A 27,506-nucleotide genomic window follows, 5' to 3' on the forward strand; every position below is an offset into this window, starting at 1 on the left:
TTGACCCTATCCTAATTGAGCTAAATTCAAATAGAAACATCGAGTAATTTAGTTTTCTAATCCAAGTGGGCGTTTGCTTCAGTAAGATCAAATAAATGGAAAGACTAATCACCAAAAAAATTAAGTATAGATTTCAACAAAAATAAATAAATAACCAAAGACCAATCAACTGATTTAATATTTCATTCATTGCAGTAACAAATTCCCATAAAAAAAATTATACCTCACTCCCAATGTATTCTGAGAGTTGACCCTGACAATTCTAAATTTTTGTCCCTTTCGAATTACTTCTGCATGCATTACATAAAGTTGAATAAACCAAGGTGGGTAAGAAAAAACACCCCCAAGGAGGTAAGTTATCCTCCATGATAAATAAGAGTCTTTATAATCTCGTCGATATCTTTGTCAAGAGCCTCTTGGATTTCAAAAGCATATAAATATGACACAACATAATTGAGTTGCTTTGCATTGGTGCAACTATGGAGTACAACATAACACTAATAGCAAAAAACAAAAACTGGTTTCTCTGAAGACACCATCCTCTTTGCCCAAGTAGTTCCAACAATTCTTTCCAACTAAAATGTAAAGAAAGTTATAATATCAATACAATAAAAAATAACTAGGGAAGAAAATCAATAGGAAAATAAGATTACCAGAATTGCAAGATAAATTTAATTAACAAGCACTGCAAAAGACTACTGCAATCCAACAATGAAGACATTATTGGAAAAATCACAGAGACGTCGTGATTTTGACAAAATCCAACAATTCTTTGTTGAAGCTACAAGTGTAGCTTTTGTCAAAATCACGGTGGCTCGCCGTGATTCTGACAATCCCACCGCAAAATCAAACATGCATGGATGCCTCTCTAACATCGATCACCTTTCTATTTGTTTACGAGGATTGGTTTTGCCATCCAAAAAGGTTTAGCGGCGCAGCTTGTTGCCCGCTTGCCTTCTATTCAAGTGTAAATAATGGTTTATAATATATAAAAATATAAGGCCGCATACACTACATTTCAACAACTAGCATGATACTGAAGGACATCGGAGAGTGAGGCATTACCCGAGACTTGTCGAAGCGTGAAAAAAGGGCGGTGCACTGAGGGTTTTCAGACCCGTCAAGCAGATTGGCAATCTGCAAATGGAAGAGAGATATCAGTGGAAAGAGTGAGATTTTAGAATTTGTTTTCACTTCGTGCCACTCATAACGGCAAAATGAGAATAAAAACCATTGCAAATTTATATCAACAGAGAAAGAAAAGAAGCCATGGACTATATTGTCTTCATTCATAGGGCTACAGGAACAGAATTTTTGGTTGTCATTTCTTATAGAGTAAACCAATGAATTTGGCTGGAAACAATTCAAAAACATTTTTCAGCCATGAGATTCTTCCTCTAAACCTTTTGTATGACAGGTTTGTCTTCTTATCTCCCACTTGGGTCTTTGCACACCCTTTTTTGTTGTTGGATTTTTCATGACTAGACATCTTTTGAGACAATTTTATTTTTTTCCGCTGATTTTATTGTTAGCCTTGGAGGATTCCTACTACATCTGTCTTACACTCTTTCCTTGGTGAATTATTGTGAGAGAAGAGAAATATACTACTTAATTTACAAGCCTGCTTACCTCAGGGTAAAACTCCTTCCTCTCTGGGTGTGAATACATGATTAAATTCTTAACCCCGCGAATCTGCCATGAAGAAATAAACTAATTTGTCAATTTTGCATCAATATAACTGTTGAGTAAGAGGAAAGTAAGATCATATAGGAATAATTTCAATACTACCAGAACATACCACTATTAAATACAAAAGAAATTAACTTTAGGAAAGAAAGGGAGGAAAAAAAAATATTTCACTACACACAACCTTAAATCTGTAGTAAAAATGAGCTCTCTCTGTGTAGAGCATAATATTTCTTTTCCCTTCAGTGAACAAACGACGTGCATTAAAAATATCATTTTCGGCCATATACCTAAATTAAAAACATCCACACATAAATTACAATGGAACACGAGAGCTACGTTTTAAGATTAGAGCTGTAATGGCACAATAAAGGAAATGGTTCCTTACTCCCCAAACAGACAGAAGGAGGCATTCTGGGACTTCAAAAAATTTCGGATTCGAATAAATTCTAAGTAAGAACTGGCAAATATCATGGTTCCTCCCTGCATCAAAGATTTCATTAAAAAATCATTAACATCTGTTATAAAAATTAAAATTATAAAAATCATTAACACACATGTTCAAAAAACATGAAGTTTATTAAAAAGTTAACCTGGTCAGAGTCTTTTATTCTTGGGAAAACCTGCAAGAATGATTCACATAGTATCTCAGAACAATTTGGTGTCATAAATTTTAGCCAACAACACATAATTACCATTCGTTTATACCGTTTAAACATTGCTTATAAGATTCGATTCACATTTTATCACTCTTTCGGATTTTCAGTCTAAAATGTTACAAAAAATATGTCCATTTGCTTCAGACTTTAGCCAAACTACTCGACAAAGACTAGCAGCAATGACTGAAAATTGCTTGACAGAAAGAATGAACAACTAAAATTACTTGAACTTGACACAAAGTTTTCAAAAGCACTGTTAGAATAAGATATCTATCGCAGTTTGTTTTAGTGATCTTAGTTTGTATTAGTGACTCGTATAGTGTTTAGTGTTATAACTCTATAAATACTTGTACCCTCCGTCAGATTCAATAATGAAAACATTCACATTTACAATTTCAGTTTCCCACTCTTTCTTTTTCTCTATTCTAACTACTTTCTCTCTCCTCTAACAAACTCAAGCTTCTTCAAACTCATCAATGGAGTTTCTCCATTTCTATCAACCACAATTCCAGAATACATACCGTCGTAACAAAATAATTAAAACGTTCATCATCCGCATCTACTATTGACTTTACATTAAACCGTACATAAACCTACAGGATTCAAGATACAGAAGAAGTATTAGCTGAATAGAATAAAGAGTAAGGAACACACCCACCGAGATATATCTCAATAAGTATAGACAAAGCAGCATAAAGAAAAATGAAAAGCCTGAACTCAATAGTAAAGAAAATTTAACAAAGAAGGAACATAAGTATATTAAACAAATTAATCGCGACAATAATGAATATTCAGCAAACAGAGCATAATTATGTGACACGGTTTACAAAAGTCCTTTTCCAGCAATATGCCAGATTTAAATGCAAACAACAATCCAATTAATTTCCCCAGGGCTTACAAACACTTTGAGAGCATCCTCGACAAACCCCGTAATGAACAGAAGACAAATAAATCACGCATGTCATAAAAAGATATGCAATAATTTAAAAGTTATGTGCAATTTAACAGAATGAATCGTTGCTATTTATGTTTAGGATTATTTATCGTCCATGAGATGGGCACTGTAACTTAAATGCGCACCATCATGGCAGATGGTTTATGTGATTTATCATGAACCCATGCCGCCGACATTCAACCCCAGCCACCTCCATTCGACTGTGGTTGCTAATACACGTCTGGTACACTCCCTATCACATAAGATCCAAGGAAATTGAGGAGCAATATTATCACCTACTAGATTATCAAAATGCACCTAAACCTAATTCGCTTCCTTCAGATATAAAATGCCTACCATGCATTAAATAGAACTTCAGTGCATCACAATAGCATAAAAAGTTTCACAAATAGCAAGAAATTTTGAGAAAGTGTACCTGTTGAATTTTAGGGAGCACTTTTTGCAGAACACCTTTATATTTACACATCAACTTCACCTGCAAATACCAATTAAAAAGATCGATTACAGTATGATGTAACAATTATTTTGATCGTTATATATAAAAACTATAAAAAATAGAGAATATTCCAACTAACTTTTATCTCAATTTGATTTTCTTTTCATTGAATGAGTGATTCTGTTACAATGCAGCTTCTATAGGAAGCTGGGAGAATACCTGCTATAGCAGGTCATCCTATCCCCAACTGACAGGTTTCAGTTACATGACAGCACATATGCTAGCTGTATACAGCTGGCTATTACAAGGTTCAATCTAGTTATATGCTAAACTAATTGATACACTTATTCACCCCCCTCAAACTCACCGAGGGTTTCCACAACATTGAGTTTGGAACGCATCAAAAGAAACTTAGCAGTGGAGAGGGGCTTGGTGAGGACATCTGCCCATTGATCACTTCCAGGAATGTGAACAACAGAGAGCTGCTTAGCCAAAACCTTTTCCCTAACAAAGAAAAGGTCAATTTCCTTATGCTTGGTCCTGGTGTGTAAGATGAGACTATGAGCAAGTAGTACTGCTGATTGATTATCACAAAAAATAGTAAGAGAAGAAGATGGAACAGTGAGTTCTTTGAGTAAAGTCTGAACCTAGAGAACATCAGCAGTAGCTTGTGCTAGAGACATGTATTCAACTTCAGTACTAGATCTTGCCACAACTGGTTGCTTTCTAGACCACCAGGAGATGAGATTTGGACCAAAGAATATAGCAGCTCCAAAGGTTGATCTCCTATGATCAGGATTTGCTGCCCAGTCAGCATCACATAAGACTTGAAGAGGGAGAGGCTGATGAATAGGGGTAGGAAACAGCTTCATACCAAAATTAAGTGTCCCTTTGAGATACCTGAGAATCCTTTAAACATCAACTCGGTTAGATTCCAGATGTTGAGACGTAAACTGTCAGACTTTGTTGACAGAATAAGCAATCTCTGGTCTGGTAATGGTAGCATACTGCAGAGAGCCAACAAGTGTCATGAAAGGAATCTGAACCATGTCTGGATAGCTTACAGCTGGACATCATAGGAGTATTAATGGAATTACAGTCAAGCATGTTAGTTTTTGAAAGCAGATCTTTAATGTATTTACTTTGAGTGAGCAGATCTTTAATGTATTTTCTTTGAGTGAGCAGTAAGGAGTTATCAACAAGGTGGTTGACTTCAATTCCAAGGAAATAGTCTAAGTCTAAGGTACCAAGATGTATCAGGCTAAAAACTGGATCCAGTTTGTTAATCAAAGTAGTAACAAGAGCAGAAGAGCTGCCTGGGATTATAATATCATCAACATACACAAGTAGATAAACAACATGCTGCTGCTTAGCATAAGTGAATGACAAAGGGTCGCATTTACTTGCCTTAAACCCAAACTGAATTAAATTTGCTGTTAACCATTGTCTAGGAGCTTGCTTGAGGCCATATAGAGCCTTATGAAGCTTACAAACCAACTAAGTGTCACTGCTTTCAAAACCTTGAGTTCAGTATGTGTTACTGAATTATTCTAATGATATAGGCTTCACAACAGGGGAGAAAGTTTCAGTAAAATCAAACCCTTGAGGATGATGAAAACCCTTTGCAACCAAACGTGCCTTATACTTATTGATAGTACCATCAAAATTCTCTTTAACTCTAAACACCCATTTACACCCAATAGCTTTTCTATTGGGTGGGAGAGCAACAAGTGACCATGTATTATTTTTCTGAAGAGCAGCAGCATTCCATTGAGGAAGTCAGGGCTTGTTTTACATTCCTTGGTTCAGTATGTGTCAGCAAAAGGGTTGGCTGAGACGGGGAAGAACTATACCAGACATAGACCTAGTTTGCATAGGATGATTGTTAATAGGAAGAACATTAGTGGGATTAGGAGTAGGAGATGACACACCTGTGAGGAGGCAGACGGCTGGGATATGTCAACAGAAGAAGGTAAAACTGATTGAGGAGACAATATAGTAGGAGAATTATGTGAAGGTTGTGAGGATGGGGAAGTAGATGTAGGGAGGGACTGAGATGTATTGGCAGGAGGGTTGTGGAGGGGAAGGGATCATAAGGGGGGGGTGGTGAACAAGGTGGAATAATGGAACCTTGATTCATTGAAAAGAACATCTTTGGAAATAAAAATGCGACCACTAGTAACATTTATGAGAAGAAGAATAGCGCAGAAAAATACATTCATGGGATCTAAAATCAAGTTTATGAGCATTTTAGGGTCTAAGTAACGGAAAACAAGCACAACCAAAGACTTTTAAGAAGTTATAATCAGGTTTTTAATGGAATAAGACTTGATGAGGAATTTTAAGTTGAAGTGCGCCAGTACTAGGAAGTATGTTTATAAGGTAAACAGAAGCAAGTAATGCATGGTCCCAATAGGTCAAAGGCAAAGAAGCTTGAGTAAGAACGGCGAGACCAAGGAAAACTATATGCCTATGTTTTTCCACAACCCCATTTTGGTGGTGAGTGTGCGGGCAGATTGACAGGAATAACATCTAAGTGGACTATATCCCTGTCGTAAACCTTCCAAAATAACATCTAAGTGCTGACTGACAGGAATTGGATCACCAATTGAAGCAAGATTGTTTATAAGATTGCGAGTACCAATGAGATACTCTTGTACCGTACGATTATCAAACGAGGTAGCGCGCAATTCAACACGAAGTTGTCAGGCCTTTGCAAGCATCCGCTTTTGAAAATAGGTCACAAGCTTGTTCTAGAGTTTATACACATGCAAAGAACCAACAACACACACCAAGATTTCACCGGAAAGAGTAGATTGAAGCCAGGACAGTAGCTATTAGAACTGAAAATATGTTTATTATATCATATTATGTGGTGAGAATGTACATTTATATAGGTAGGAGTCTCCTAGTTAACCCCTAATTAATAAGGAAGATTAATCAATACAATCAATACAATGACTAGTGGAGTTAAAACTAAATAGTCACAACTTTCCAATATCTCCACTAAGTACTTGATTAATATTCTAACAGCCCCCCTTCAAACCGAGGGTGTCACAAACCCTCAGTTTGTCTCTAAGATAAAGGAATCTGGCAGTGGACAGAGGCTTAGTCAAGACATCTGCCCACTGGTCTTGAGCAGGCACATGTGAGACATTCAATTCCTTCCCTATAACCTTTTCTCTCACAAAGAAAATATCCAATTCCATGTGCTTGGTTCTTGAGTGCAGGACTGGGTTGTGAGCAAGTGAAACTGCACTGAGATTATCACAATAGACATGAGGAATTTTACTCTTAATTTGCAATTCATTGAGAAGAGACTGGATCCAAATAATCTCAGCAGAAGCTTGTGCAAGGCTTCTATATTCAGCCTCTGCACTAGATCTAGCTACAAGGGTCTGTTTCCTTGCCCACCAGGAAACTAGATTGGGACCCAGAAATATGCAGGCTCCCGATGTGCTTCTTCTGTCATCAGGATCTGAAGCCCAGTCAGCATCACAAAAGCCAGTGATTGCAATAGGTTCAGTGGAGCTGGCAGGTGTAAGCATTAACCCATGGTTTAAAGTACCCTGCAGATATCTAAGTATCCTCTTGACTGCCTTCCAGTGATCTTCAAGGGGATTTGATAAGAACTGGCAAACTTTGTTCACAGAGTAGGATATTTCAGGTCTTGTTATGGTTGCATACTGCAATGCACCAACAATTGACCTGAAAAATGTAGGATCTGAGACCGTACTTGAACCAAATTTAGACAATTTTGTACTAGATGCCATTGGTGAGGGCATGCTATTAGCATTAATCATGTTAGCTTTCTGAAGAAGGTCCTTGATATATTTGGTTTGAGAGAGAAGTAAAGAGCCAGATGGTGAGTGATGCACCTCTATGCCAAGAAAATAATCTAGTATACCCAAATCTTTAAGGGAGAACTCAGAATTGAGCTGATGAACTAGATTCTGAATAGCCAGTTTTGAGTTTCCAGTGATGATAATATCATCAACATAAACCAATATAAAAATGCAGTGAGCTTGAGTGTGCAAAGTAAACAAAGAAGGATCACATCTGCTTGACTTGAAACCAAAGCTAAGTAAAGATGATTTCAATCTCTCAAACCATGCTCTGGGAGCCTGTTTTAACCCATAGAGAGCCTTGTGTAGTTTGCATACAAGGCTCTTGTCAGAAGATTCAAAGCCAGGAGGCTGCACCATGTAGACTTCTTCAGTTAGCACTCCATTTAGGAAGGCATTGTTCACATCCAACTGCTGAAGAGTCCAATTATAAGTAACTGCAAGTGTCAGAACTGTCCTCACTGTAACGGGTTTGACTACAGGGGAAAAAGTCTCATTGTAGTCAAAACCTGCTTGTTGATGAAAACCCTTAGCCACTAAACGTGCCTTGTACTTGTTTACAGTGCCATCTGGATTTTCTTTTACCCTGAATACCCATTTACATCCAATGGCATGTCTGTTTGCAGGAAGAGGTACTAAAGACCATGTCTGATTATGAAGCAAAGCATTATATTCTTCTTGCATTGCTAAATGCCACTTAGGATCCTGAAGAGCTGTTTTGTAAGTAGTGGGCTCAACATGAGTCAAAAGGAGTGTAGGATTAATTCTAGGCTGCACAATTCCATGTTTACCTCTCGTTCTCATTGAGTGACGGTTTTGAGGATGAATTCTGTGAGGAACAGGAGGAGGAGACTCGGAACTTGTAGACTGAGAGCTAGTAACACTAGCAGATGACTCAGGTGAGGAATTTTGAGATGGAGAGGGAGATAGAATGGTGATGGGTGTGGGATTTAGGACAACATTATTTCTGTGTGAGGACTCAGAGTGATGAGAACTAATAGATGGAGTCTGAGGGGTGTTTGATATGGGAGTAGTAGGAACAGACTCAGAATGAGAATTTTGGGGAGTAGGTGAGTTTACAGTAAAGGTTGTTGAGACAGGAGTGGGAAGAAAAGTGGATAAAGTGGGACCATCTGGTAAAACAGAACACACTTTCTGAGATTTAAACAAGTCAAGATAAGGGAATTTTACCTCATTAAACACAACATCTTTGGATATAAAAATTCTACCTGAAGCATCTAAACATTTATATCCTTTGTGATTGTTGGAATATCCCAAGAAAACACACTCCTTTGAATGAAAATCGAACTTATGAGAGTTATAGGGTCTCAAAAAGGGAAAACATGCACAACCAAAGCTTTTAAGGAATTTATAGTCTGGAAATTGAAGGTTAAGTAAGAAAAAGGGTGATTTATTTGCTAAAACGGGTGTAGGTAACCTGTTGATAAGGTAAGTTGCAGTTAAAAAGGCATGGTCCCAAAACTTTAATGGCATTTGTGCATGAGATAAAAGAGTGAGACCAGTTTCAACAATATGTCTATGTTTCCTTTCAACTGAGCCATTTTGATGGTGAGTGTGTGGACAAGTGAATCTGTGAGTGATGCCAAGGCTATTGAGATATTTTGTGAAAGGTAAAAACTCACCACCTCCATCAGTTTGGACAGAAATAATTTTGTGATTTAACTGCAATTCAATCATGGTTTTAAAATTCTGAAATGTAGAAAGTGTGTGAGATTTGAGTTTCAGAGGATATATCCATGTGTATCTAGAATAAGCATCCACACAAGTAAGGAAATAGGTATATCCACAGGAGGATTCAACTGGTGCAGGTCCCCAAAGATCACAAAAAATTAGTTCAAGAGGTTTAGTATATGTCATTTGAGATGCAAAAGATGGCAGTCTATGAACCTTACCAAGACAACAAGCAGTACAAAAATCTGACAAGCTTTTATTTGGTAATTGTATATTACAAAGTTTGATAATACTTTGGAGCACCTCATGATGAGGATGTCCAAGTCTGCTATGCCAGATACCATACATGGAAGGAAAAGACTGAGTAGAACTAGATGTTGAACTACTAGGTAAATGTTCAACATTATTACATTGAAAATTATTGAAATTGAAACCAGTTGAGGGACCTAAATGAAAAGAGGCAGAGTTGTCAGTTTGTGCTGGAACTTTATTGCAAACAGTGTTGACACTAGAATTTTGAGAGACAGGAGCAGTGGTCTTGAATGAGTTGGTGTGCTCAAACTGATAGAGACCATCATGTCCTAGAATACCTCTTAAAAGCACCTTAGAAGAATCCTGAGATTTGACAAAACAGTGATTAGGATGAAACTCAAAGTAAACATTGTTATCTTTAGCAAACTGACTCACACTAACAAGATTTTTGGTTATAGAGGGAACAAGAAGGAGATTATTCAATTTAAAAGTAGTTTGAGGATGTAAAGGAGAAGTAAATTGTAAGGAACCAATAGAGGTAATAGTCAAACCTTGTCCATTTCCAATATGGACCTGATCAGAACCTGAAAGAGACGTGGAATCCATGAGGTTGGATGCATCAGGGGTGACATGATGAGTAGCACCTGAGTCAGGGTACCAGGCATTGTTGAATGAATTGTGTGGATCTGAGCCAGTTAAGAAGGCCTGGGGAGCTTGACCTCTCTGATTCCCAGCCTGTGTAGGAGGCCTAAGAAACTGTCCAGAATGCTGAGGACGTGACATGTTCTGCATCCATACATTTGGAGGTGCACCGTAGCCTCCTGGTGAGCCATAGGGACTGTAGTAATCATACTGTGGGGCAGAGAAACGGTAGTGACAATAGCTTGCATCATGACCTGTTTTTGAACAGATTTGGCATTGAACATTGGATCTTCCACCAAAACGGCCACCACGTCCTCTGAATCTTCCACCAAAACGGCCACCACGTCCTCTGAACTGGCCATTTCTTCCTCCAAAATGAGGGTTAGAGTTAGGAAACTGATTGTTTCCAGTACCATCAGTATAATTGTGGTTTTGAGAATTAGGACCATGAGATTGGGATTCTGAATTTGCAGTTTCAGTGATATTAACTGAAACAGGTTCAGTGATAGCAGCTTTCTTGAACTTCTCATTTCTAGATTCTTGTGTGAGAAGCTGAGATTCAAGTTCATCTAAAGAAACAACCTCAGATTTCGCATTCACACTAGCAACAATAGGGTCAAACTCTTCAGGAAGTGCTTCAAGAACAACTTCAATCAGGTCCCTGTGAGAGACTGGATCTCCAATTGAAGCAAGAGACTCTGAAATTGCGCGAATTCGAGCAATGAATTCAGCAACAGTGCGTGAACCTTTCGTAATGGATCTAAGTTCAGATCGAAGTTGACGCGAACGCGTCTTCATTTGCGTGAAGCAATAACTATGAATCTCATCCCAAACCTGCCACGAGTGGCGAAGGAGAACGAATCGCGAAAGTAGCGAAGGCGAAATCGTTGAAAGAATCCAGGTGCAGAGCAATGAATCTTGTTCTTCCCATTCAGTGTAAGCAGGATTCTCTGTTCCTGCTTCGCGCGCTGCATCTGTGAGATAAACCGGTGGAATCTCAGGTGAAATCACAAATTTCACCATCTTCGTTCCGCGAAGAACACCTTCGACTTGTTGCTTCCATTGAAGGTAGTTCGTATCATCAAGCTTAACTGAAACTACTTGTTTGAAGGTTTTGGATGCTGCAGCAGTTATGCGTTGCGCATCAGAGGGAGTAGGAGAAGACGTAGCAGTAGACATGGCTCTGGATCAAGAAGCTCTGATACCATATTAGAACTGAAAATATGTTTATTATATCATATTATGTGGTGAGAATGTACATTTATATAGGTAGGAGTCTCCTAGTTAACCCCTAATTAATAAGGAAGATTAATCAATACAATCAATACAATGACTAGTGGAGTTAAAACTAAATAGTCACAACTTTCCAATATCTCCACTAAGTACTTGATTAATATTCTAACAGTAGCATCTAGTAGCGCTGATCGGAGCAACAAGATATTCATCGAGATTGTTTGCATTCACATATGGTTCAACTTGTTGACACCAAACGAGGGAGTTTTTCTCGTTCAGCTTCTCATAAATCTTCAGAGAGAAGACGATTTTGGAGCGAACTGTAGTGTCGTCATCTACAGAGGATTGGAGCGGAAAAGCGTTCGTCACCACCGGAGAAGTTTGGGCACCGGTTGAATGAGGCGGCGGCGGTGGAGTACGCACAGGAGAAGTCGCCATATATCGGAGATCAATAAGATACCATATAAAACTAAAAGATATAGAGAGAGAATATTCTAACTAACTTTTATCTCAATTTGATTTCCTTTTCGTTGAATGAGTAATTTTGTTACAATGCAGCTTATATAGGAAGCTGGGAGAATACCTGCTATAGCAGGTTATCCTATCTCCAACTGAGGTGTCAGCTACATGACAGCACATATGCCAGCTGTATACAGCTAGCTATTACAAGATTCAATCTAGTTATATGCTAAACTAACTGATACACTTATATTAAAACTTGCTTAAAAACCACACACTTCATGGCAACGTTCTATGCATAACAATCCATATCAATCATGCCCATTTGTTGAGTTGTATATTTAAGAATAAGAGAAAACAAAAGAAAGGGAAAATTGAGAATAAATTGATGTACGGAGAACTTCTCAGCCATGAGACATCTCTAATGAACTGATAAAAATAGACAGCGCAACCAAATATGCTACATACCTTCCCTTCATAATTAGAACACTGATGATTGAATGAAGCTTTTATTTCTACAACAAGGAAATGTGGGGGTTATAATATGTTTGGCCATGTTTCCATGATGCAAGTAAAAAAAAAGGAGTCAATAGCAAAACTAACAACAATTCAGTTCCCATATAACTTGTTTAAAAAACAACAGGTTAACCAACAATCCCCCCTCCTCAAGGTGGCAATTTTGTAATCAACGTGAAGACATACACTAAAAACAAAAGGTTTTCTCTACCCAAACAGGCCCAATTCAACTTTGTGTACTTGGAAATTGTTGTCAAAAGCGGTCGCGTCGGCTGCTATAGCAGAAAAATCAGGACCACCGTGCCAGGCCGCGAGCAGAAGTGGAATGCGGTCAAAGCAGACCTATCAATAGTAAAACGATAACTTGTACTAGTTGTATATATTTGTTATTAGCGATTATCGATTTTGCTATCCCTTTTATTCCATATTATGAATACTTCATGAAACTTTGAGTAATGTTTAAGGTATTTTAGTATTTCTTTTTGAATAGTATGGTATTTAGTATTAAATTTATTAGTGGCCACACCACCGAAACAGCGCCCGCTACGCACCACGCCGCATTTTCACGACGACAACAGAGCTTGGAAATAAACTATCATGATGATTGTGGGGTAAATTCAAATGGATGAAAACCATTTTCACAAAAGGAAGGATGAATCACCATGTGCAGCAAAGAAATATTCACTTCTCAATCATACTAATATCTGCCACATTTATTAAAGGCTTAATTGCATGTTTGGCCCCTTGTGTGTATCTTAGGTTTCATGTTGGTCCCTTATGTTTTAAAAGTTTCAAGTTGGTCCATTATCTTTTAAAATTTTCAAGTTGGTCTAAATCCCTTCTGTCACATAATATTTAATAAAACAAAAATAAAAATAAAAAATGTGACTAAATTATTCCAATGTGAGTAACATTTAGGACAAACTCGAAACTTTTAAAACATAGGGGACCAACTTGAAACTTTTAAAACATAAGGGACCAACTTGAAACCTGAAATAAACACAAGGGGACAAACATGCAATTAAGCCTTTATTAGAAAGTATAAATGAAGAAGAATGGGAAGACCCATATTCAGGAATACAGATTACATGTGGTTTTCTCTAAAGAAGGAAAAACACGTTAAAAATGTGAATTGTTCTTAAAATATTTGGTAACAAGAAGGAATGTTCATCACCTGGATTTGAATAAAAACCCAGAATTATTGTCTGCCTGTAAAATCTGGCTTGCTCATCAAGATACCTAAACAAGGAATACAAAATTACGTATCTCAATATATTTTTTAGGGAATGAATCTTGAATTTCTCGTGTATACTTCAGACCCGTCGCCACTAAAAATCTGAGTGCATCATGTAGTTCATACAACATATAAACAATGTGTTGAAGTTACAAATTTTTCATAGAAGCGGAAGAGTAAGAAGAAATAGGACTACTGTGTAATGTAATAGATAACAAAATTTGATACACAAGACAGTACTAAACACTAACCCTTATTTAATATTTAAAGGGATACAAGACTCTTAATCCTAAATAAATAGGGAAATCAAGAAACAAATCAAGATAATAACATGAAAACTAATCCTAAGAAGTAAACTAAGATACTCTAACATAATATCAAAGATATTATGAAATATTTCATATATTGTAACACAATGAATTATAATAAAAGCAGGGCACTCCTTTCTGTGCCGTCCAACTGCATAGAAATGATAGAGAGAATACAAACAGCATGCGTAACAACAGCCACGGGCTCTATTTTACTAACCAAGCTTCAGCCTAAACATATTTTTTTTCATAAAGTCAATTGCATTCTTTTGACCCATAGTGGCATGCATACTTCTAGCTTTCCTGCTCGCAGACCTCAAACTGACTCTCTAATGATTTTTCTAATTTGCGCACACCTACACAAGTACCTTAAGGCAAGTCTTACGGTAGGAAGAAATAATACCAACATAACACACAAATAGTGTTTGTTTTACTACTGACTCGTGATCCAAAGCAGTTCTAATAAAAGCAGAAAAAAAAATGGACTTGATGGACCTCTGAGCACTTAGTATGCTAACACGAACACGCTATAGTGTTTAAGGTCACTCATCCCGCTGTAGCATTTTGAAGGGCCAGCCCCTATTTGGGATTGATAAACACTTATTCTAACACTTATCTTTTATTTTCTGTGTATAAGGAATAAGGATATCTTATCATCCTCCCATTTTTTAACTTACCCCCTTGCCCTTATTTAAACTCTCTTATTTTAACTATAAGATAATTATTTTGTTTTCAAAAAACAAAAACAAAAACAAATGGTCTCACTTTATTAGTAAGTGACAATAATTTTGCCATATGCCAAATTAAAAGAAATGAAAACAACAACGGAAAACAAACATACAAATTTTATATTGATCAAGCAAGTGTTCAATGAAGAAAAACATAAGAACATAAGAAATTTTATATTGATCAAGGAGTGGGAAACATAAGAAAAACCAGCTCCAATGAAGAAAAGGCAAATAGAATATACCATGGTCTAATGCGCATAACATCTGTTCTGGGCTGCTTAGATGGTAAGCGGTTCAAGTGTTCAATAACTGTACGCACATGAGACCAATTCTGACAAGGTTCAACAATAATGAGAAACATGACTACTGTAGTTCAAATCATGGGAAGAGTCAATTTGTTGCAATAATTGAAACAAACAATGCTAACCTGCATTGCCATTACATCTGCATGATCAATAATAAGAACCTGCTTAAAAAAATACACTTTGTCAACTTCATACGATATGATCCAAATACACAGTATCTACCTACCCAGAAATAAATATAAAGTATAAAGTATAATAAAGTATGTATAACAATTAAGAGTGGGACAATCACCTCTATGGACGAAAGAAAATCTACATCTTTTTCCTTATTGCATTCAGTATCTTCAATTTTCTATATCCAAACCAAACTGATGTTAGCTTATATAAGCAATACATAAAAAAAAAAACTGTTCAACAAAATTGCAAAATCTTGACAGGAATACTAATAAAAAACAATTTAAATTCACAGAGGAACAAACTACACAGCAAAGTGTTTGTTGAGATATTTCTATTGTAAATAGGATATTTTGGATCTGATGTGCGATTTGATTTTATCCCAATAATCAAGGGATCTAATTGAACACATTGATCCGTGTAGTCAACATAGGCCCCGGGGTGCGACACGACGAAACCCCATTTTGCATTGAAGTTTAGAGTAGCACTACTTGTAGTGGTCAGATAGCGCTGCAGTAAAGCTCATGTAAAATTATAAACTTTTTGCAATATCATCATATCCCCCCTCTTGCGGCTTTCCAATGGTACCTATAAAATATTCATCGATCCGTGATCAGATTTTGGGTTCTCCTATTTTATCCACTTTCAACTTTGCATGATATATCTTGTGTGTACTGGAAAAATCATAAGATGTAGATGTGCATCATATCATGAACCTGATAACTCCTCTGCTTTGGTCTCTTTATGTAGTAATCAAGGTCGATCCCTCAAATAAGCAAGTCCTATCCTAAGTGAGACTATTGCCAGCTGATTCACAGTATTGACATGATTTGTTAAGCTTCAAACAAGTAGTATCTGTTAAGATTGATGATATGAACTACCTTCAATGGAAGCAACAAGTCGAAGGTGTTCTTCGCAGAACAGTGAAATTTGTGATTTCACCTCAGATTCCACTGGTTTATCTCATAGATGCAGCGCGCGATGCAGGAACGGAGAAACCTGCTTACACTAAATGGGAAGAACAAGATTCTTTGCTCTGCACTTGGATTCTTTCAACAATTTAGCCTTCGCTGCTTTCGCGATTCGTTCTCCTACGCAACTCGTGGTTTGGGATGAGATTCATAGTTACTGCTTCATGCAAAGCAAAGAATCTTGTTCTTCCCATAGTTAGTGCTTCACACGAACGCGACAGTGCGTGAACCTTTTGTAATGGATCTAAGTTCAGATCGAAGTTGACGAGAACGCGTCTTCACGCACTGTCGCTGAAATCATTGCTCGAATTCGCACAATTTCAGAGTCTCTTGCTTCAATTGGAAATCCAGTCTCTCACACGGACCTAATTGAAGTTGTTCTTAAAGCACTTCCTAAAGAGTTTGACCCTATTGTTGCAGTGTGAATGTGAAATCTGAGATGAACTTTAATCACAGCTTCTCACACAAGAATCTAGAAATGAGAAGTTCAAGAAAGTTGCTATCATTGAACCTGTTTCAGTAATCTCACTGAAAAAGCAATTTCAGAATCCCAATTTCATGGTCTTAATTCTCAAAACCACAATTATTAAGATGGCACGCGAAACAATCAGTTTCCTAACTCTAGCCCTAATTTTGGCCAGTTCAGAGGACGTGGTAGCCGTTTTGGTGGTAGATTCAGAGGACTACCACGTCCTCTGCCACTATGTCCTCCTTTACACGAAATGAGCCAAAATTAGGATTAAAATTGGAGGAATCAGGATTAACAATAGTGTTGACAGAGGAAGGAACTATAGTGGAATCAGGTAGGGACTGAGACTTAGAACTGGATGCAGAAGCATGAGTCAGATTAAGATTATGAGATGCAGCATCATCAAGAGTTTTCTTCTTGAACTTGTCAAGACGAGTTTCATGAGCAATTAGCAGAGATTCAACCTGTTGGAATTATAAAATAAATACCTTATTAATATGTACAGTTATTGATGTAGCTAGAAGATCAATAGTTAATTATCTGCCTAGTAAATCACATTCATGTACTTAGGAACTAGAAAGCTGATTAATATTCTTGTAACTCCCATATTGTATTTACTCTCTAGAGTGTATATAAACCAGATCAGCTGAGTGGAATTTCACTCAAGCATTCCATAACTATTAGTCCTTTAACACAACCATTAAGAATGGGCACAAAGAGGCCTTTAGCAATGCAAGAAGAATATAATGCTTTACTTCATAATTACACATGGTCTCTAGTACCTCTTCCTGCAAACAGATTGGCAATTGGATTTAAATGGGTATTCGGGTAAAAGAAAATAAAGATGGCACTGTAAACAAGTACAAGTCATGTTTAGTGGCCAAGGGTTTTCATCAACAAGCAGATTTTGACTATAACGAGACTTTTTCCCCGTACTCAAACCTGTTACAGTGAGGACAGTTCTGACACTTGCAGTTACATATAACTGGACTCTTCAACAGTTGGATGTGAACAATGTCTTCCTAAATGGGGTGCTCACCGAAGAAGTCAACATGGTGCAGCCTCCTGGCTTTGAATCTTCTGACAAGAGCCTTGTATGCAAACTGCACAAGGCTCTCTATGGGTTAAAACAGGCTCCCAGATCATGGTTTGAGAGATTGAAATCAGCTTTACTTAACTTTGGGTTCAAGTCAAGCAGGTGTGATCCTTCTATGTTTGCTCTTGCACACTCAAGCTCACTGCATTTTTATATTGGTTTATGTTGATGATATTATCATCATTGGAAACTCAAAACTAGCTATTCAGAATCTAGTTCATTAGCTCAATTATGAGTTCTCTCTTAAAGATTTGGGCATACTAGATTATTTTCTTGGTATAGAGGTGCATCACTCACCATTTGGCTCTTTACTTCTCTCTCAAACCAAATATATCAAGGACCTTCTTCAGAAAGCTAACATGATTAATGCTCCTCACCAATGGCATCTAGTACAAAATTGTCTAAATTTGGTTCAAGTACAGTCTCGGATCCTACATTTTTCAGGTGACAAGATTTGTGTCCTTCAGCATAGTTGAATAAATCAAACACAATCGTAAAATTGGATCTAGGGTTCATACTTCATGGAATGATGGTTCATGGAATGATGAACAGAGAGAGAGTAAAAGTATAATTTGATATTAACTTTGTAAAATGTTATTATGGACTGAATAGGCTGAGAACACCTATTTATAGTATAAACAGATAGTTGGGAGTTTGTGACAGCTCTCAACCGTTGTCACTAACCTTAGTACATAACAAGCTACACTATGCACATAGTTAGCATACACACAAGATAAATAGAAGCTAGAACTATACACTAAAAACTCTAATCTAAAAAGAGAAAAAAGAGGTCTACATAGTCAAATTCTGATTAAAGGAAGTAAAATAAATTCAAAATGGAAACAAGAAAAATCAGCTTACATTAAGCAAACAAAGTGGCGAAGCAATAATGAAGTCCGAGGTATGGAAATCACTGAACAACTTGATTGTCTTCCTGCACGAAACAAAGCATTAAGATGTAACAAGACTATTTACGAAAAACTTGCCAAAAAAAATGTTACTAAAATAGGTCAGCTGCTAATATAATTTAGACTTTGGAAAACAAATTATGCTTACACCAACAATCAAAATCATCATCATCATCATCATCATCCATTAACCAATTTAAAAAAAAAATAACAACAAATAACAAGGATAATAATGACTATAATTACAGATGTTGACAGGGGACTTTACAGGCTTTCACAGAATGTCTCGGAGTAGGAAAGAGAATAAACAATACTAATCACTTTACGAGTGTAATTACCTAGTAAATTTGATGCCAATCATAAAGACATCCTCATTATTGCCTTCAAGAAGTAGTTTATGGTCATACGGTTTGGATGTCATCTGTTTATCTTCTTCATCTCCAAACTTAGCCGAAAAATGATCCATGTGCTCGACATTGACCTGAGAAAACAGATACAAACATCACAAAGGAACGCTAGAATATTTTATCTTGCTCTAGGCAAATGTAATACAATAAGATGGATAACAGTAACATGACTCAACCCCTTAGTTTTGAAATTTTAGGCAAATCACTAGTGTGCAGGCTTAACAAAGCTATGTGTGGGCTCAAACAGGACCCTCGTACTTGGATTGGATGTCTGTTCTACATTACTTCAGTTTGGTTTCAAAGCTAATGTAGTCCGTCTCTTTTCATCTATTCCAAATTATCTGTTGTGGTTTATTTTGTAGTTTAGGTTGATGACATTATTACCTCAGGAAACCCTCCACTAATTCAGCAAGTTATATCATAATAACTTCAGTCTGCTTTAAAACTGCTCAGGACCTATAACTTTATTATTTCATTTGATTTATGGTTAGATCTTCCCCTCATGCTCAATGTTACTTCACAAAAAATGTATTCGAGATCGCTTGGCGAAAGCCAACAGTCCAACATGATTGAAGCAAAACCAATATCATATGGTTGCAAGATGTAAAGTGTCAAAAGCAGGGGCTGATTATGTTCAGGATTATTTCTTATATACGTCTACTGTTGTGCTTTGCATTTATGCTACCATCATCAAATATGAAATTAGCTTCTCATTAACTGTCACAGGCTGACAGCTTCTTGACTCTCATTGGAAGGCTGTTCAACCGGCTCCTGCTCTACTTCAGTGGCCTACAAATCTTAGTGTTATGTTGTAGGCGGGGATAGAACCCTCAACTTCCTTATCAATCCACTCCTTAACTCCCTCACCCAAACCAACGAGCCAATCTTATATCCCCGCAGTGTCCAACAGTTATATACTGCTAGAACTGTTATAAGAATATAACTAACTCTAATTGTCTTGTAACAGTTCAGTAGGTAGATTAATCTGAACCAGGACACCTATATATATTCATATTGGTGAATTGTACTCTTTCAAATAATAAAAATTAAACTTAGAGTTAACTCCTCTCTTTCTCGCACAACTACAATTTTCATTACAACAAGCAGGGAAAAACATTTTGTATCCCGAAAGAGATGCACAAATAAAGATAACTGACTGGATTCTATAGCATATCTAACCAGTGTGATATTTCATTGAAAAACATGATGCGCAGAAAAAGGTCAACCAAATGCCCACAGCTTAAGGGCTTAGGCAACACCTCGGAGTCCAGTACAAGCATTGATATTATGTCATGATAGTCCAGAGCATGGTTAGCTTGACTAAACTACAAGCATTAGAAATAAATTAAGAAAATAGAAAACTAAACTACCTTGTAAGCCGAAGGTGTAAGTTGTATAAGCCTCTTTACAACACGGTACGCAATATTTGCCAATGGCAACAAAATTAAAACCTGGATCATGCAACAAAAAAATATATTTGTTAAGTATGCTTTACATTTCTTAAGTAAATCTTTTATGTAAGAGTTCATTTCAAGGGAATATCAAGTGAAAATTTCAATTATGGTAGAAAAACATCCACCATAAGTAAAACTTTAGGACGAGTAAAACCAGTAACGACGAAAAATTCATTACCTTAGGACGAGTAAAACCTTGATCTCGGAATCTCTCAGTATCAGCGCCCTCTTCAAGCCTAGCCAGTTTGGAATCATTCTTTTTGACACAATCTCTAGTTTTGAAGACGTGATTGAGCTGTGCAAAATAGCTATTAAGCAATTTTGTAAACAGTTTTTATATTTTATATAGATTAAAATGAAAATTTGCTTACAGAATGCATTATGTATGCATCCATGATGCTTGTGTCTTCTAGGCCTTTTAGATAGAATGGTCTCTTGTTAAGGTCAAGTATATCCCGGTAGCTGCTGCCTGGAACCAAGTCAATGATGTGAATGCCCGTATAAGGATTACAAAAATTAAAGTTAAAATTATGTCATATACAAATGTGCAACTGAATGCCTGAATCCCCTATAACAGACAACCAAAAACATATGCAAAAAAGAAACACCAACTCAACTTAGTGAATCTTGCTATAATAACAAAGAGCACAACAATACATATAATATTACAACAACTTAATTATTTATACATTGATGATTTCAAATAACTTACAGAGGGAGAAAAACATCTTCTGTTTTGGTGAATTAATATCTTTGCCTCCAGATGTCTTGGAGACATCCATATCCAATGCTCATATAACTTCTCCTTCAGACCGGGACAGGAGTTGATATTAAAATCCTGCAAGAGAAAGCAGCAAAGAATGTTATATGTACTTGAGGCACAAGTTGAAAGAAGAACGTCTTTTATAACACGACGTAAGATTATAATTTTTCTTTATGCGTAAAGAATTGCATAATATAAAGTTTACCAAAGCCAAGAAATGCATAATGTTAATGCCAGGGGACAAGGGAAAATTTAACATTAAAGGAAAGTAGTATCCATAAAAAGATGCTTATTCCATTCGAAACAAACCACTGCACGGTTTATTTTTACTGTAAGGACAACCAATCAAAATCTCTAAATAGACAGTAAACAACGCATCATTGGCTCAAGTTAATGTCAACTTGAAAACTTATCCCACGAAAAAATGATCAGGATGTAATCAAATAGTCGACAGTTAGTTATATTTACTTCAAAAACTTTGGGTAAAGGGCATCAAAGACAGTTGATAACCCTCATGCAATATTCCATCTAACACGTAACATTATCTATTCTAGGGCATCATTGTACAGAGAAAAAAGAAGTTTCATTGTTGTGTGTCAAGGACAACCATTCATTAATGGTAAGGAATATTGATCAGCATGTGGTTATAAAACTATACTAAATTTTGAACTTACAAAATGAGGCCAGAGACAAGAAATCTTGGATATACCAATACCACTATATACCTTCAAGATATTTTCGCCAGTTCCTCTCCATTTGCAATTTGAGACACCAATAACTGGTACATCCCAGCTGAATTTCAAGTTCTTTTGGTTGTCAATCTCTTCTTTTGATAAATTATGTTGCAAATGTAAATCAAAAGAGCTGCGTGAAAAGAAAAAGAAAAAAAGTAAAAATAAATGTTAGATTAAGCAAGCTAAGAGAGCATGGTGTTATGATGAGCTATGTATGTATAATGATCAAGTAATACAAAAAGTAACCCTGTCAGATAGCTAGATAGTATTAATCAGATTCATTACAAAACATGCAAGAGAGAGGTCAAAATCATACTGACGCAATTATGAAAGTATTTAACATGGAAATCAGTTGTGCAAACTTGTAATAAAAAAAGTATGACCGGAAATAGCAAGATTTTCATTTCTAATTGGAATAAAGATTGGAGAGCTTTGGTTTAGAGCAGCTCTGCTAACTTTGGTTGTTCTCTCAAGTCAGAACTTTTCTATCCAAAGTGTGAAAGAAAATATATTTAACGTTAACAAACCTCAAATCCACTGAATCCTCAGATGTGGCTCCACCATTTGTCCTAATATCCTCTTGATCTGAATGAGAAAACTCATTATCCTCTTCAGTCTCAGAACCTTCTATTAATCCAGAATCATTGTCATCAGAATTTTGCTGCAAGCTTCCCGCAACATTGCTTATAGGAGAATCAATGTCAGACCCTAAGAACATAAAAAAATTACAAAATCATCAAAAAGATATCCCACAAATATATAACTATTGTATGCTACTGAAAAGAAGGGATGAATGCAAACAAAAAATCATTATTCACAGCGCAACAAAGGGTTTTACTTGGACTTCTATGAGGACGAACAACAACCACTAAACCCTTTTCCCACCAGGTGAGATCAGCTAAATGAACTACACAATGCTTGAATGTTTGATGATAAATCATGTCTAAAAATAGACCACTTAGCTTAGATGTCTTTATGGATTGGCCTATAGTTTTCCTTAACCCTTGTCTCTAACTAATGATCTATCCCCCATCTAATATACCCTCTTTGCACATATTCAATTCAAACTGCCTAAGACGAGACTCTTCCACTCCATTGTATTTAAAATGGCTGCTGCCCAGTCTGTCTCCAGTGGCACTGCTCTTTATTCATAATCATGTGACCAGTCCTATTATTTCTATGACATCTTCATTTTTTGTGAGCTCATTTCTATAACATCTAATCGTGAACCTGATCACAAACCCCATACGGAAGTCCTAGTAAACATGTAATCTACAAGCATGACTAATCAAACCTTTTCCATCATGGTCATCCTCCAGCAAGTTCAAAGATTTAATGATGTCAACATTTGTCTCTTTCTCCACCCTTCTACCTTTCTTTTTTTTCATACCTTTATCTTCTTTCTTTTTCCTGTAAAGAGGGGCAGAGCAATGTGAATTTCAAAACAATGTGTTATTATTAAATTATTTAACAATGTAGTAAGTAAATTATTATGGACAAGTGTCCCTTGAATTTGACAAACACACAAACAGAATTAACATCGAGCTTTATTATACAGAAACCAAAGGCAAAAAGAATTCTGCACAAAATAGAATAATTTGAATTTACATTACATTCTTATGCTATGAAAAAACAGGACACGCCTAGGATCGTGACTGACACATGTCTGACAAGTGTCTAAAAAAACAAAATTATTTAATTTGCATCGACAAGCCTTGAGCACTGCTCGGACACAACTCAGGCGCATCTACAATATTAATGGATACATTTTCTAATTTTCCTAAAATCATTAGAACAAAAAAAAAATTATCGGTAATATATTAGTATTTTTATCAATTGCCTGCATATGCAAATCTTTTTACATACACACATCTTCATCTTTCACAGTATTCGAAGATAATCAATGACGGGCTAATTACCTTAAATTTGTTGTACCAAAATAAGAACTTAAATTTTATTACATTAGTTTTAGCTTTTCGTGAGTATATAGATGAAAAAAAGGTGAAAGCCGCCAGGCATGTCTTGTTATAGAAATATATATATCGGTGTTGGTGTCTTATGTTTTTGACATTAGCGAACTCAACGTGAGTCTATGCATGTATCGTGTTCAACACAATTCACTATCAGAGCTTCGTACTTCTTATGTTCTTTCTTATAATCAAAAAAACATTTGCACTGAGTAATTAACAAACAATAATCAATACCAAATGGTAAACGCAATAAGAACAAAAAAATGTACAATAAAGCCAACCATTACTATTAATTAGGCATGGCAACGGGGCAGGGCAGGTTCAAGCATCACCGTCCCCGCCCCAAACCATATAACTGGGTGCGGTTGCAGGTGTGGGGGAAATCTGGGTTTCTAGTACGGGGATGGTATAAACATCCCTCACCCCGTACTAAAAACCCATATTTCCCCGCACCCACATCTAGTAAAATCGGCTTTTCCCGTTAAAATCAGGGTGGGGGCGGCCAGACCTAAAAAATCATTAATGGAATGAACCTAAAAAGTCAAATTTGCTTATAATTAGTAACGGAGTATTAACTAACATTATAGGCCTATTTGAATGACGTTTACCTACATATATAAACACTTGTGAGACTGTTTGTGAGAACTTATAAAAATCATACATTGTTTTCAGCTTATTTTCATAATCTCTCTAAAATAGCTTATGAAAACAATTTAACTTTGTTTTATTTTTTTATTATAGAAACAGCTTAAACACAGTTTATGAAAACAAGGTCTGTAAGTGTTACCTTTTCAAGTTAAACTCAGAAGAAGGAGCAACAAGTTGACACTTCTTCATAATGTTAGGGTTTGATTTGAACAACTTCTCTGCGTACACAAAAAAAAAAATTAGAATTAAAATGGGTATGAAAGTTCAAGCAGCGACTAAACTCACCACCGTTGCTGTTTCCGGTATAACACGTTGACGACATAAGGGGCGGATCTATATGCACCTGTTGTGCACCAGCAAACCCTGAACTTTTCAAATATACACGTAAAATCTTATATTCTGACTTCGCACGCCCTGAATAATTATCTTTGCACCACCGATCCACTATTTCTCTCACACAGAAATTAAAAATCAGGAGAAAGAAGGGAAATATAAGTGTGGCAGTCAAACGAAGAAGAGGAGCAGAAAGTGAGATGAACCAGAAAAGAAGACGAATGGAGGCGGCTAGTGTTCTTTATTGATGAAGTTCTTAATTGATAGGCAGCGCCGAACATTTTACCATATACCCCTACATTTATACCTTTACCCCTACAAATCATAAAATATTCCAATTTTACCCCTTTTAATTTCATCCCACAAAACACTTTTGATTTGCAGTTTTGCAAAATACGGTTTCAATATTTTTTTTTTTACCGGAGTGTTGTGGTAAAGTTTTTTGGAAGGTTAAAATTTGGGTTTGAAAGCTCACCTGTGACTCAAAGATTTGCAGAAACATAAACAACCATTTACGTATGAATGCCAGTTAAATTATTCATATATTTGACAATAATCAAATCCAACTTCTAACCTAACGCAATAACAAATTACTTATGGCTTCAATTCAACCTACAAACAACATGAAAACCACAAAGTAACAATTGCAATTTTGATATATTATCAATCAAATTCACAAAATCTAAGAAAACAACTTTTTCCACAAATAATGACAAATCCGTTAAAAAATTAGATCTGAAAAATTCACAAAGCAGCCGAATTTTCCATCAAACATTCATAACTATCAATAACAAAACTGGGGACAATCTCCTTTAAAAAAATATTGGGTACAACCGTCAAATCTTGTTTATGGAAAACTTTTTCCTCAATGTCATCTAGTCATTTATAATTTTTACTCTTTAGTTTTTACGGTCTCAACGATCATCAAATGGTATAGACTCAATTGCAGATCAATTTTTTTTTTTTTAGGAATTTTTCAGATCTGATTGTAATGTTCTATGTTTGGGTGAATATATTGAAGTGTAAGATTTCAAGGCATCTTTAGTTTAGCAACCTGCCGATTTATACTTTTGTCTAAAATTTTGGAAAACCTTTACATGTTAAAAATATTTTGTGGGGGTGAAGTTAAAAGGGTAAAATTGGAATTTTTTATTGTTTGTAGGGGTGAAGGTATAAGTGTAGGGGTACATGATAAAATGTTCGGCAGCGCCTGGGCAGTTGGGCCACATAACTTTTGTTAGTAGAAGAAGACATTTACTTTTCCCACCCTGTCCATTTCTCCCGCGCCCTATTTTGTTCTAAAATACCATCGGATGAATCCGGATTGTATAATTCGGACGGATTATAAAATCCAGAATGCTTTGGTGCACAGAATTGAGACAGAACAACCTAGATTTGCATGTCTTTGTGGTTTTTACCACTGTTTTTCAATAGATCATTATATAAGAGACAATTAACTTAAAATTATATCAAAAAATGATTATATATATATTGGGGCTGCTAACTTACTCCCACCTAAAAACATGAAGGAGTAAGTTAGCAAGCTTACTCCCACTTAGTTTTGACCAAAAAAACCCACTTTTCATTATTATAAATCACTTGAAATTAAAGGATAGTTTTGTCAATCTCACTTTATTGTTTTTTTAATAAAAAATCAGCTACCGTTATCTTTTTATTAGGGGATCCTTTTTTTATTTTGTTTTTAAACAAGGAACTACACATATTTACTTTTTCCGTAAGTCTTCTCAACGCACGTCAAATGTTTTATGGTGATCCAAACACATACAACCATTATTCCATGATTTTTACACTAAGCAATAACATAGAGTGTGATGTCTAGGGCTGAAAATGAGTCGAGTCGAATCGAACTTGTCTGAACTCGGCTCGACTCAATAAGAATTAACTCGGCTCGAAACTCGACTCGAGTTTGACACGAACTTTTTTTTGAGCTCGAGTTCGGCTCGTTTAAAATTCACGAACAACTCGGTTCAGCTCGACTCGGTTCATTAGGCTCAAATTTTTAGCTCAAATCACACAATTTAAAAATCTTTTATTTTTCAATAAAACTACTCCTTTGGCCTTTCAATTTAATTTTTTTTTAAAAGGCAAAGATTGAACTAAAATAAAACTAAAGTACCAAAACGTTGTGTCTCTATCAGACTATCAGACTAGTACATGATAACTCATATCCATATGGAAGAATAATATGTACCAGAAAACAAAATAATAATACCAATGTCCTTCAAAAATAAATATTACTAGGGGAGAATGGTAGTTGCACTTTATATTTGTTGAAGTGCTCACCATCAGAAGCTTACTCCAGTGAGGTGATGCGCTTCCGTTATATAGACACACCTCCTCTCTATTGTTTATTAACTCCCCGATGTGGGACTATTATAATTTAAAAGTTTGAACTATAAAGACTGCCATTGCATCAACATTCTGTGTTACACTATTATAATAATTAGCTTTTATTTTTTCTCTTATATATTATCGAGTTAATTCATGAACCAAACGAGCCGAACTATATATAGCTCAAGTTCAGCTCATTTAATTAACGAACTTAATTTTCAGCTCAAGTTCAGCTCATTTGGTTAATGAACCAAGTTCAACGAGTTAATTGTCGAGT

General features: G+C 36.1%; 1 protein-coding gene and 1 long non-coding RNA gene across 7 annotated transcripts; both read right to left on the reverse strand.

Annotated features, from left to right (window-relative positions):
* Positions 1–169: 169 nt before the first annotated feature.
* Positions 170–25,090, reverse strand: LOC146943812 (protein NUCLEOLAR FACTOR 1-like). 6 transcript variants are annotated; one of them, XM_085742083.1, is made up of 24 exons: positions 24,888–25,090; positions 24,684–24,762; positions 23,221–23,336; positions 22,454–22,634; positions 21,918–22,056; positions 21,142–21,267; positions 20,801–20,898; positions 20,608–20,724; positions 20,346–20,426; positions 18,907–19,049; positions 18,522–18,594; positions 15,243–15,302; positions 15,073–15,111; positions 14,888–14,976; positions 13,550–13,614; positions 12,328–12,374; positions 3,716–3,775; positions 2,867–2,938; positions 2,280–2,309; positions 2,075–2,169; positions 1,871–1,976; positions 1,630–1,692; positions 1,066–1,137; positions 170–575 (listed from the first exon to the last, which is right to left on the reverse strand). In XM_085742083.1, exons 6-24 carry the CDS (start codon positions 21,209–21,211, stop codon positions 498–500), a joined length of 1,458 nt encoding a protein of 485 aa, XP_085598209.1. In that variant the 5' UTR covers positions 21,212–21,267; positions 21,918–22,056; positions 22,454–22,634; positions 23,221–23,336; positions 24,684–24,762; positions 24,888–25,090; the 3' UTR covers positions 170–497. The 6 variants fall into 6 exon arrangements, with proteins under 6 accessions (XP_085598209.1, XP_085598208.1, XP_085598207.1 ...); XM_085742082.1 differs by having other exon boundaries at positions 24,833–25,090; XM_085742081.1 differs by having other exon boundaries at positions 24,830–25,090.
* On the reverse strand, positions 15,574–16,143 carry LOC146943813 (uncharacterized). The gene is made up of 3 exons (XR_015025713.1): positions 16,006–16,143; positions 15,841–15,931; positions 15,574–15,712 (listed from the first exon to the last, which is right to left on the reverse strand). It is a non-coding gene; the product is annotated as an uncharacterized LOC146943813 (long non-coding RNA).
* Positions 25,091–27,506: the final 2,416 nt, after the last annotated feature.

This window comes from Medicago sativa, chromosome 2 (genome assembly GCF_051527215.1).
Source record: "Medicago sativa cultivar Bolivia chromosome 2, Bolivia_mono, whole genome shotgun sequence".
Lineage (NCBI taxonomy): Eukaryota > Viridiplantae > Streptophyta > Magnoliopsida > Fabales > Fabaceae > Medicago > Medicago sativa.